We start from the raw sequence: 13,206 nt of genomic DNA on the forward strand, positions 1-13,206 counted from the left end.
CTTATCACCACCCCTGTCATCTGTGATTGGATTTACATATGTATTTTTTCACACATGGGATGGCCTTCTCATCACTGTTCCCACAGGGTATTTCCATATGGTGGGTGTGTGTGGGGGGGGGGGGGGGTCCTCTTGTTTTGTATGAGCAGTTACTGCACGTCTCCTTTGTGTTGGGATGTTGCAAGCTCGGTACCTAGTTGTATAACTGGTGGGGGTCTGCCAAACCCCAGCTTTCTCTTAAAAAAAATGAAACAAAAGGCTAGGTTTTCAAGCCTCGACCCGTTTGGACTGGAGATGGAGGACATGAAACGAGGATGAAAGAGAGATGAAGATTAATATCAAAACCCTACCATTGATGGAGGCGGAGATGGACTTATGGTTTTCCTCATCCCATTTGAGGATGAAAGACATGAAACGAGGATGAAAGTTAGTGCACAATGTGCATTGGACAACTTTCTTTAAATCAATCTTAACGTGCATGATGACTAGCACCTTTTTTTCATTACCAAGGGTAGTACAATTTCATAATTTTTTTTGAAAGGAGCAGGACAGCCTAACGGTCTTGAGCATAATGACAAACGTTAAAAACTGCAAAAATCTCATTTTTCAAAAACTCTCTAGAATTTGAAATTTTTTCATAAATGTCGTATTTTTTTGGGCAAAATCTTGACAATAATAAATAAATTAAAAAATATAAAAATAGTTTTTATAAGAAAATATCAATACAAATTATTTAAAAATAAAAAAAAACATGATTTTTTCCTGATAAATAGCCATTTAAAACATAAATATTGCATTTAAATCACGGTATTTTTGTTTTTTCATAAATCTTGAGTCATTTTGAAAATCTCACGAGTAATTGTTGTTTTAATCTTTCAGGCAATTTCTCACGGTATTATCATAAATCTCGCGATATTTGTCACTATAGTCTTCATATGACAATGATGGTAAAATTTCAGTAATGTCCTTCTGTCAACTGGCAGACAGAGATGGCATCGTTTAATGGATCGACTTTGATTGGACATGTTTGGGTCCTTAGATGAGTCCATAAAATCAGATGCATTTTTTAGTGGATGTTGATTGTAGGGTTATCAATGGTTGGGGTTTTGGATTGGATATCAAACCTAATATGAACTCGTCTAAAATGGGATTTGGTAAGAAAAATGAACATTTGATCTAAACTTTTTTTTTAATTTATAATAAAAAAAAACCATCTAAAGATTGGAGACCTAGTCACGTTAGCTCTGCCTACCATGCTTACGGTCGCTCTCCTTTGCTCTCCTGATAAAGTAAAACTCTGAGGGCTTAACCCTCGCCCCTAAGGAGTTGCCAAGCTTCAGCTTGCACATGGGGTGCTCAGGGATTTGAACCTAGACCACCTGCCTGCCCCATCCCACTAGGCCAAACCCGTTGGGGCTTATCTGATCATAATTCATTTTAAATTACTTCGGCGTCAACATTTGCATCGGGATCTAATCAATATCTGAATCCAATTACTTGTAAAAAGTATATCCAAATAGCAATTTGGATCTGAACCAGATAGTTGCTTTCCTTGAAATTCAAGTCCATCTCTAAATCCAATTAGGGAACATTCAAATATTTATCTGATTTAATGATGCCCATGCAGAAGGAAATTTGAGGTGGCTGGCCATGATGAAAATTAGGGATCCAATGGGTCCATAGTCATGCATGCTTGATCCAACAATGTAACCAACAAAATCTGAAATGTGGGTCAGGTTTTGGAACTGGATTCAACTTAGATATCATGCAAAAAATCCCAATCGGGTCTGATCTCGATTATACTCAATATGGTGAAAATGGTATCGTTATTATAAGTTTTAATGTAAAAATGAGTTGGATAAGACCCGAGATGAACTCATATCTGATCAGATATGTTTACCTGATTCGGGACCTGGATCCAACAATAATTGAACATACATGTTCTGAATCTGGCCCATTTTCAATCGTATAATACCATATGAAAAATATATGGGGCCGAGAACCAATTTTCGTCACTAACAATCATCTATCAAATTCAGCTTGGCCTAGTTGATTATTGAAATTTGGTCCTAATTCAAGTTTAATTTGGATCCCACAATCAGAAAAGCCTATTGGATGGTTTACATGGATCTAACCGAGAACTCTAGCCATAGTCTTAGCCATTCTTCTTTGAACTATGATATAACTGGGCTATCAATGCACAGATCAGGGACACACTTGGCTTGGATAGGGATGGCAGTAGACCGGGGTGGAGGCAGGAGACAATGTCTCCACCCTCGACCCGTCTCAAAATTCTGCCTTCCATCCCCGGCTTCATTCTCGCACGAGTTTTGATTTTAACCTCCATCCCCGTTTCATGTCCTCCATCCCCGATCCAAACGGGGTGAGGCGGGGCAGGGCCCCGTTTCTCTCCGGTCCACTGTCATCCCTAAAGGTATTTTAGTTATTATACTTGAAGGGATTGGAGATGGAGCAGGGTAGGGCGGAGGAAAGTGTAAGTTCATCTCTGCCTCCATCCCCGCATGAATTTTGATTTTATCCTTTATCCCCATTTCATGTCCTCCATCCCTGGTCCAAACGGGGCCACGCGGGGTAGGACTCTATTTTTTCCCAAGTCCACTGACATCCCTTAGGCTTGGATCTGAACAAATCCGATATAGTGTAGAGTTGTTGAATGAGCCCTTATCTAGAACTGGAGAATGAAGAAATTTAAACCAAACAAAAGCGGATGGAGGTCTCCAGGCTAGCATAAATCTTGTTTGGGTTCCAAACCAGCTAGGGTCATGAAGGGGGGTGCTTCCTATTTGACCTTCAGAGTGGTTGGACATAGTTATGGACCTTCTAGGTCCAAACCCAATTACAAACAATATAACAACCTAAGTCAACTATGGATCACTAGGAACTTCCTATACTAGGTCGGCAATCAGGCTCAAATTGTGTGAGGCTACGGTTCACATGGGTCAAGTTGGACCTTGTTCGGAGGGTGGTCCTCACTTGTGGATCTTAGTCAAAATACTAAGAATTCATTAGAAAATGACTTGGTTGTGCCAACCTAGTGTGTTTTGACTAGGTTAGGCTGGCATCTAAATGGGTTGTGACCCAATCAAAGCATCTTGTCCCCTTGGATTAGTTGGGCAGGAGCTTAGGACCCCAAAGCGGACCTAACTAGCAAAGGCAACCTCGAGGTTGCCCAACAATACCAGCCTGACAGGGGTTCATATTCAGTCGGGCTACCCTATTACGAACCACCCCATATCTAACACAAGCTAGATCTAGACCCAACCCCAAGAGCCCCAACCAGCCAACCCTGGGGACGTTCAGCCTTATTCAACTTCTAGATCTTTGGTTTCTTGAAGTTCTTTAATTTGGAGTGTCTTGACTTTTTTGAATTAAAACTCTTGGCTTTCTTGGTTTAGAATTCTTAGTTTCTTTAGACTTCTTGATTGGGTTATATAAATATGTACTTTTGATCTTGATTAGAATCAATAAAGTTTATTGAGTGAAATCTCTATTCTTGTTCTTTTTTTTCAACTCCTGAGAGATCGATATTCTCTCTCCACATGCCCTTTCCATCTCACACAGGCCTACAAGATTGATTGACTCTCTCCTTCCGTACAGACAACGGCCCCTTATGTTCTCTCTTGAGAATCGTGTCAGGTCAGTCGCCCCCCTTCCATTTTCCCTTACACTCTTTTCTTTTAGACAATTCTGAGCTCATTTTCTAAAATCCGTCCTCACGGGGGTAGACTTTACTAGGCCCAAAGCCTTATTATCGAATATGCCCCTTCTCAGGGTCAGGTTCTAACATTTGGTATCAGAGTGAGGCTTTTTGTAGCACTTGTGATTTTTTAGTGTATTTTTAATGTATAAAATAATATTAATAAGAATTTTTATGTGAAAGAAATATAAAAATATAATTTAGTCTAAGTTGAATTATAAAATATATTTTATGAAAATAATAAAGTTTGATTTTAGTGAAATTTGCATTTAAAATTAAATTTATGAAAAAGATAAAATATAATAAAATAATTGATAAATTTAGTGTAAATAAAAGCAAATATGATTTTGGATGAATTTAGGTTTAATTTGATATAAATGCAATGTAATTTATTAAATTAGAATTAGCTTTGGTTCAATTTGAAATCTAAATTTCAAAAGTTATGAAAAATACTAAATAAGAATTTTATGGAATGAAAAATAAAATTTAAAACAAATTTTATAAATTATAGAGGTTCATAGGGTAGGGTGTCCCCCTATGTGGGCCCATCCTATATGGCATGTCAATTAGGTGTAATTCTAAAAGTTTGGTAAGTTAAACCCTAGTTTAAATTTTAGTTGAATGTTATTTCTAAGTTTCTAAAAATGAAATTAGGTAATATAGAAAAGAAGAAAAAAATCTTAAAATATAAAAGTCAACCATAAGAAAACTTTGTGTAGACTTTAGAAGAATAGAAAGGAGACTGACTAGGGTGAGATGTCATGTCCTAGAGAGCCTCCCTTGGTTGGAATAATATCTCAAAGAAAAGTAAAAAGAAAAAGTCAAAACTTACTAAAACAGCTAAGTAGGTTAGTGAAACCTAAAAATTTTATATTTTGTTTTTAGTATGTTAGAGAGGACAAGAGGGCCCATGCTTTTGGGCCCCCATGTTCTTAAATGGAACCTCTTTAAGAGGTAAGATATAATACACTATTATGTATATTATATAGTTACATTACTTACTTACATAAAGTAAGGTTTAGAACTTAGATATATTAAGATAGTAAAGTAGAATCAAGGAATTACAAAAGATATAATTGACAAATTTTCAAAATCAAATTTTAGAAAGTTAGTATTGGAGTTTGAGAAGGGTTTGAAAGGTTTTGAAACTTAGGAAAAAATTTATAAAAGGGCCTAGGAGGAGCTCACGCCGCCCCTTATTGGCCTTTCTTATTTTTCAACTTCTCTCTCTTTCCTTTTCTGTTGTTTTTCTATTTCTCCATTGTTGTTGAGAGGTGATGGAACTCCATTAGAGAGAGTTCAACCAAGGAGTTGTGTGTCTACTGATTTCGATGAATTGAGATAGGGGATTCTAATCTGATTCATGTAGATTAGGATCTATATATATGGGCATATTTCTGGGATTTAAGATTTGTATTTGAGACTTATTTCAGTCCTAATGAGATTATGATTTTATATAGATCTTAATCCCACAAATATCAACAAATGTTTTTTAGAAAAATACTAATTTCAACATAGATTTGAGGTTTTTCCTATAATAAACGGTGGTTCAGATCTGTAGAGATTGAATTAGACATAGATATGATTGTAAAGAACCATATCAGGCCCCTGGACTAGTTAGTTCTTATAAAAATTCAATTTTGATGCGAAGATTAAATCATTTTGGCATCGGATTCGTATATCGGGCCTACAAGATTAAGCAGTTTCGTCGATATAGATGCAAGTAGGGAGTGCAATTTGGATACTGAATGCATTTCATATTATTCTTTATCGATAATCATTCATATGACAAGTATGTTAATAAGCATTATGCATGATAAGACATGATCAGTGAAAAATAATTAGTTACACAAATTATTTTGCTTACTGAAGCATGATCATGATTGCATGTGTGTACAACCTTTATGTATATATGTAGGCATATAATATGGTATATGCATGATGATAAAGATGTGTGATATGAGCATGTATGTGGCTCAAAAGTGAGCCCGAGTTCAGTGGAACCAATGGGTGTCTGTGGTGCACCAATGAATGAAAAGATTGAGCATCTATACACATAATCACATAATTGCCTCGATGAGGCCGTGCTCAAGATCACCCCATGATGGAGTGTGAACTATGAGCTGTTTGAATGGGTTAGAACAACCTTGTATTATGAAATCTTCTCGTGTAGAGATTGGGCTAGTGAGCTCGTGTGTGTGCTAAGAGCACATAGAATTAATTGATGAGCTTAATAATTAAATAACACCTATAACTCATTCAAACCCGAGACCACTTTAGAGAGAGTGGTGGTACACACGACCGGTTGATCATTGTTGCATTTGGAGAGCATGGTGTCTCTGTTGGTCTCCAATCTCTTGTCGTACGGGGCTGAATTACCTCGTGTCCCAGGTGGTATGTGTCGAATCTCTGCAGAGTAGGAATCGATTTCGTATAGACTACTTAGAGATTCTCTCAATCGTGGATCGCTTCAATGGAAACTTTGTGGGAGTTCGCAGATCCTTCTAATCAATCTGGCTAATAAAATACATGGCATAACAGACACCTTATTGGATTGGTTGAATCGAAGTTAGGAACCTGAAAATATACCTTCAAGATAGGAAAAGAAAAACAAAATATCAAGAATGGAATCATTGCATTATTTTTGTTTGTGCATGAATTGTTATTACTTTGGCATGGTGCATTGTAGCATACTTGTTCTGAAAATATAAATGCAAGTATGTTTGATTACGTAATTGTAAATTATGTTTATTTTGATATATTGTGTTGCATGATTTAGATATCTATCTAAAAATATGCCAATGCTTATTCCGGTGATTGAAATATATTTGTGTTCATGTATTTTGGTGTAACCTACTGAGGTTGTAGTCTAATGCCTCTACTTTTAATATTTCAGGTAACGAGTAAGTTGGGGGTAATGATGGGAGGCTCGGGGTGGTGCCAAGAGGGTCACACTTCTTTAGGCTGTTGAGAGGACTTGATATATTTTATTATGTGATTATTTCATTAAGTCATATAAACTCTTATAATTTGAGACTAGTGTTTGATTCATTTTAATACAAATGATGGTTTGATTCAGTTATTCTAGTCTTATATGTGTGTGTTGTAAATTGTAACCCGTCCAATGCTTGAACTGTAATTAAAAAGAGTTTCTGTTATTTTCTTGAAAATCGTGTAAAAGGATTTTAAAAAAAATCTTAAAATTTGGGTTTCAAAATTTGAGGCATTATAGACTTTTTACTTTGATACACATGGTGGATGCCTTAGTAGTATGCTATGATGTATCAGTTTGAGTAACAACGTGATGATGTGTCTTATACTCTGGTGCAAGTCTCTTGTTCTCTAGGAGTTAAAATGTAAAAAATACAACTTGTGTGAAAGAACACTCCTTGGGAGACCTGAGTACCTATAGAGTATCGGGTGTGGTGCCCTAGGCTAACAGGACAAAACTAATGTAAGATGCTTGCAAACATGACATGTAATGCAAAAGAAAGTTAATTTAAATACAGGAAAAATATTCATACATAATGTAAGTCATAACATATCTGCATAATTGTATACATAAACTGCTTGTGAGCATAATCGTATGATTAAATAAGATACCTGTATAATTGTATGCATAAAGTATGTTGAGTATGATTGCATGCTTAAATAAAATAGATGCTTTACTATATACATGAATTGCATGTGAGCATAAGTGTACGCTTGAATGACTTATGCGCATAATTGTATGTGCAAATACAGGTACATATGATTATACATTTGAATTACATGTGCACATAAAGGTGTGTGTAAGTTGTATGTATATTTATGCATAAAGGTATGTATAAGTTATATATTTATTTACGCAAAGGTATGCATAAATTGTAGGCTTATGTACGCATAAGGGTATGCATGCATTGTATGCTTGATATACACATGGAGTGCATAAATAGTTTGCTTATGTACGCATAAAGGTATGTATGCATTATATATGTGATTTATATGCTTACATTATTATCATAAGATGATGTAAAGGTCATGAAGGTTAAACTATAACCATTATCTCTTGTGTTGTTTGCAATTTTGAGACCTAGTAAGGGTCTGCAGAATTGTACTAGCATATAATGTATCTTAGGCTCTACTTTTTTATATTTTTTAGCTCCACAAGAGTAGGCATACAGATGTCGATGCATACGGGGACTACTGGGATAGGCTGGATTATACTCTTTTATTTTATTTTATTTTTGCAAACTCTGAAATTTTATTTTTGAAATAAATGAAATTATTTTATGATAATCAAATTATAATGTTTTGATTCTAATTCTGTGTCGCTCCCGAGCTTGGGGATAGTTTCAAATTATTTTGAAAAAGTTTTCTGTTGTGCTTAAAAAACATTCTTTGAGTTTTGGCGGGGCGTTCTTTTTGTAAAGGAACCATCTACAAAAGAAAAAGAAAGAAAACAGAAGAAGCAACCACATTTATTAGGTGAAATTGCCATATATACCAAGTGTCAACATAACAACCACAAACACTATCTCTTTCTTCTCATCATCCAAGTGGATACATACACACCAGATACCATAACACCATAATAAATTCTCTTTAAAAAAAGACAGAAGAAGTTGCTACATGTACTAGGTATCAACATAACACCCATAATTACTATCTCTCATTTTTCTCAGTATCCAAACAACGAGCACACGTATCACCTAAACCTTAAAAAGCACATGATGTTTTTTTTATAAAAAAAAACCTCTACAAAAGAAAAAGAAAAAAGATAGAAGCTACCACATGTACCAAGTGAAGCTAGCTGCCATGTGTATCATTGTGTTCATATAACACCTCCAATCACTATCTCTCTTTCTTCTCAACATTCACGTGGATACACACACATAGTACAACACTATAATAAAGCCTCTGTAAAAAAAGATAAAGAAATTGTCACATGTATCGGGTGTCAACATAACACCCATAGGAAAAAGAAAAAAACAACAACAGGTATCATCCAAGGACCCCAAATTTGTGAACAGGAAAGGGTACCTCATACAAGGCAACGAGCACACGTATTACCTAAACCTTAAAAAAAATACAAAGTTGCTAGAGGACAACTATGTGGGGTTTTGTATCACCTAAACCTTAAAAATCACAAAGCCAATAGAGAAAGAAAAAGAAAGAAGATAGGTATACCCTCGAATGCACAATAACAAAAGAAAAAAAAGATGTCGCTAAACGACAAAAAAGTTTCGCCAAAGCAGTTAAAATTCAAGAAAAAAAACAAGTAGCCTCCAAGGACCTCAAATTTGTGTGTCAGATGACATGTGGCGATGGGGCCTACAGAAAAGTGTACCCGGTACAAGGTTGCAATCACACGTATCACCTAAACTTTAAAAGGCACGAAGTCGCTAAAGGACAACCAAGGGTCTCATTAAGCCTTAGTTATATTGTTAGAAAAAAAATGAAAATACATAACTATAAAAAATAAATAATATAAAAATATTTTGAAAAGTAGCTTCATTGTATTAAAATTGTGATAAGAGCATAATATCTTTAAAATATATTTTTTTAGATAATCCAAGGAAAAAAAACCCTCATTATTGACTGCACATTGGCTGACCTCTAGTTCGTAAAACGCTTGGGGTCTCCCTTGCCCACTTAGAGTACAACACCCAACTTCGACTTTGCATTAAAGAATGCCACTTGTGGGTTTCAAACTTCTGACATCCCGTCCACTTGATGACATTCACAAGTTGCCCCTACTAGATGAGGGGGTAATATTTTCAAAATATTTTGCATTTGGCACATTACCAAATACCAATTATCCATATTTGGGCAGCATCATTGTTTTAAGTACCATAGCTCCAAATGTTTATTTTTGTACGATTTCATATTACTAAATGACATTGTTTAAATAATAACCAATAAGTTTAAGGACATTGCAAATTCAATACCCAAAGTGGGCATCCTATGCAGCAAGGTCGAAACTAAGAGTATTACCAAAGGGCCTGGTGGACCTCAAAAGTTTTATCGATGGGCCTTTCGCATAGTAAGGCCAACTGGATTATCTCCATTGCAACAAATGAAAACCAGCTTTTCCATTGGCTTAGCTAGAAAAAGAAAAAAAAAGACAAAGGAAAAAGGACAAGAGAAATGTGTTTAAGCCACGGTCAAGCTGATAATGGTGTCTGCAATTAGGGATGGCAGTGGACCGGGGCAAAGTGTGTGTGTGTGTGTGTGTGGGGGGGGGGGGGGGGGCAACAATACATTATATATAGTCATTTTTAATAGTTGATGTCTAAGTTGCGGGTAAGGTCACAGAGTTTTACGCTGTGAGGACAGTGATAGTAAGTATGGCACGCAGAGTCAGTGTGGCTAGGTCTCTAATCCTTAAGGCCAAGGACAGTGATAGTAAGTATGATTTTGGCTAATTGATTAAGGGGTTGAGTATAATAAAGAGGGTGTCTTTATCCCTTGAAAAGAAATGAAAAAAAGAAGAAGAATGAAGATGGAAATACTGCTGTGAATTGGCTTTGCACTACAAACAGATTGAAAAAAAATAGACAATTATTGCTTCCCAATGCACTTTGTATAATATCAGCCCCCTCAGTATTTAAAACCATATTCCTTCTTTTCACAATAACCCCGACCCCCAGCTTAGTTGGAAAAGTCTCAAGGAGGGCAACCTCACAATAGAGAAAATAATCTACTTGGTTATCGCATAAACCTCAAAAAAATATTCACATATATAATTATAAAAATGTACAAAATATATTGATAAAAAGACTAAAATAATAAAAATTTATTACCATATTAAAATTGTCATAAAAATGCCATTTCCAAAATGTTGCTATTTTGAAAATATTACAGTAGTTGAAATATCATGATAAAATTGTGATGTTTTTAAAATATTGTTGTTCTTTACATGTTTATGTTGTTCTAAATAGACAGAAATGAAGAAAATAGGACTCGAAAAGACAACCCATGTAGTGGGGATCATAGTGACAAGTTTAAAACGGCAAAACCTCTGGAGTAAAAAAACTCGGGAGATTTTGAAATTTTTCATAAATCTCACATTTTTTGGCAAAATTTTGGCAATAAAAAATAAATAAAAATATAAAAATATTTTTTATAAGAAAATATAAATAAAACACATTTAAAAATAAAAATCTCATGATAAATATCTGCTAAAACGGTAAATATTGCGATATTTGTCATGGTTTGAAAATCTTTCAAGAAATTACTGTTTTAAACTTTCAAGCATTTTCTTGTGATATTTGTTACTGAGGTGGGGATAAGGCTTGATGATGATGATGATAGTTATGAACTATAAATAAATACTTTTATAAAGAAACTAACAAGTTCATGAAAAAATGCATTTTTAGCAATTCATTTTGGCAACTTTGGGTACTTGGTTGAGCTGGATACAAGGCAGGCTCAGCTTGGCCCGCAAACTTTGACTCGAAAACCGGCATCAATGGAACTAACAGGTAAGGGTTGGACCAACATACAAGAGATTTGGAAGGACCCGGCATAAAGTCCTAGCCAAACCAGGTCAATTACGCTCCAAGGCCCAGCAAGGTACAATGAGCCAAGTGGGTCTAGCCCAATGTTGGTCAGTTGAATGGTCCATCTCGAGCTGAACGAGTAAATGGTTCAGCCCCCACTGGAACATATATGTCATTTCGAGAGATCTAGGGACACGGACGTGATTTTGAAAAAAGACAGATATCACCTGAGGTACCCCTGGCCCCTAAAATAAAAGCGTACGGTAAGAATCCGGCCAAGATCTCTCTTCGCACGAAGCCACGATCTCTCGCCACGTTTACGGCTAAGATAGCACTAAACCCGGGGTTCACTAGCGTCTCATTGGTCCACGCGTCCCATAATGCTACGGCCACGAACCGCCTCGATGAGGCCACCTGTCCCGCAAAAGCGATCGTAGGCCCTGCCACTACGCGTCCTCCCATTGGCCAAGAGCTTCCCACCAATCGGAGGCCAGCTGTTTTCCGTACTCTTCTGATCAGAGCCACGTGCCGTCCAATCAGGAGGATCTTATGTACGGCGACTCTCACATGGGATTTACCACGTGTCAGCAGTTAGAGCGACTGGACACGTACGGACTCGCACTGCGAGATCGGTTACAAAATGAAGGGGGGCGGAGTTGGTGCGTTAGGGTTAGGGTTTTGGAGGAGGGATGGAGCAAAGGGAACGCGGCGGGTGCTGCATCGACCGGTACGGACCGAAGGTGGACAGTATCATGTCCCGGTTCAGGCCGATCGCGCCGAAACCGGCCGCCTCCGGCCTCTACCTGGCGCTTCCGGGTGGCGTAACGGCGTTTCCCATCGACCAGGAGAGGTTCTCTAGGGCCCGGAGGAGGTGCCGACGGAGGGCCGAAGCGGTGGCGTCTCAGACGCCGGACCTGACGCTGGGACCGTATGTCAGACAGGCGCCTCCGGCGGTGGCGGTGGCTCTCGCTCGGCCGGTTCGGTTCGTGGGATCGTTCGTGACGGTGAAGAGCGTATCGGAAACGTGCGCCGGAGCGGTGGGGTTGGGAACGGGCACGGAGGAGGAGGCGAGGAGGGCAATGGAGTCTGACGGGATGCCTGGGTTCGTGTCGGCTCCCGGCGGGGCGGTGGTGTGGACGAACGAGGCGTATCGGAAGATGGTGGGAGGTGGTGTTGGAGAAGGGGTGGTGGTGCTGTTGATGTCGGGGAAGGCGGAGAAAGAAGAGGAAGGGAAGGTGTTGGCGTGTAGGGTGAAGGTGGAGTGGAGCGGTGGGAAGGTGACTGTGCCGGCCGACGTGTGGAGGGTGGCCGGCGGGTCGCTTGCATGGAGGCTCGACGTCAACACTGCGCTCAGTTTAGGGAGGTAGGGAAGAAGGGAAACATGGATGATCTCTTCTCGGTGGTGATGTTTTGTGGTAGATGGGTGGGGGTGGTTTTGGTTTCGGTTTTCATGTTGGGAGGAGGTTTTGGGTGGGATCGTGTTTGTTTGGAGGTGGTGGTGGATGAGGGTTCTACCCTTTCAACTGTTGGTTCCATGTGTGTATGTATGTATGAATCTGTGTGTGAGTGAGTGAGAGAGAGAGGTGTAGACTTACAGAACTGTAAATAAATATTATCCTTTTGTGATGCTTTTGTTTCCGTAAATGAGTGTGTGACTGGGGTGAGTGTGTCTTTGATGCTGTTCTTGGTTCGACTGCAGAGAGAGAGAGAGAGATGGCAGGCCTTTTAAGAGTATTTACTTGTTCTCCTGCTGCTCTCATGTTATTGTCTTAATAACATGTGTTTCATTCGTTTAATTGTTCTTCCTCCTTGGTTGTTGTTACACTTTCTTATGGTAGATCTTTTCTCACTTCCACAAAAAGTTTCATTTCTCCTTTAGCTATGATAAGCTTGTTTGCGTGTGTATGTGAGTGAGAGGGAGAGGCTGGTATTGTGTGATCATGGTCTTTGTTGAGAAAAACAAGCTTTCTCTCAAATCAATGAAAGCAAAATATATATATATAT

General features: G+C 38.0%; 1 protein-coding gene across 1 annotated transcript; it reads left to right on the forward strand.

Annotated features, from left to right (window-relative positions):
* The first annotated feature begins 11,874 nt into the window (after positions 1-11,874).
* LOC149829837 (uncharacterized) lies at positions 11,875-12,830 on the forward strand. The gene has a single exon (XM_090015645.1). The coding sequence runs from the start codon at positions 11,892-11,894 to the stop codon at positions 12,567-12,569; it is 678 nt and encodes a 225-aa protein (XP_089871771.1). The 5' UTR covers positions 11,875-11,891; the 3' UTR covers positions 12,570-12,830.
* The last annotated feature ends 376 nt before the right edge of the window (positions 12,831-13,206 follow it).

This window comes from Nuphar pumila, chromosome 8, assembly GCF_984573655.1.
Source record: "Nuphar pumila chromosome 8, dmNupPumi1.hap1.1, whole genome shotgun sequence".
Classification (NCBI taxonomy): domain Eukaryota; kingdom Viridiplantae; phylum Streptophyta; class Magnoliopsida; order Nymphaeales; family Nymphaeaceae; genus Nuphar; species Nuphar pumila.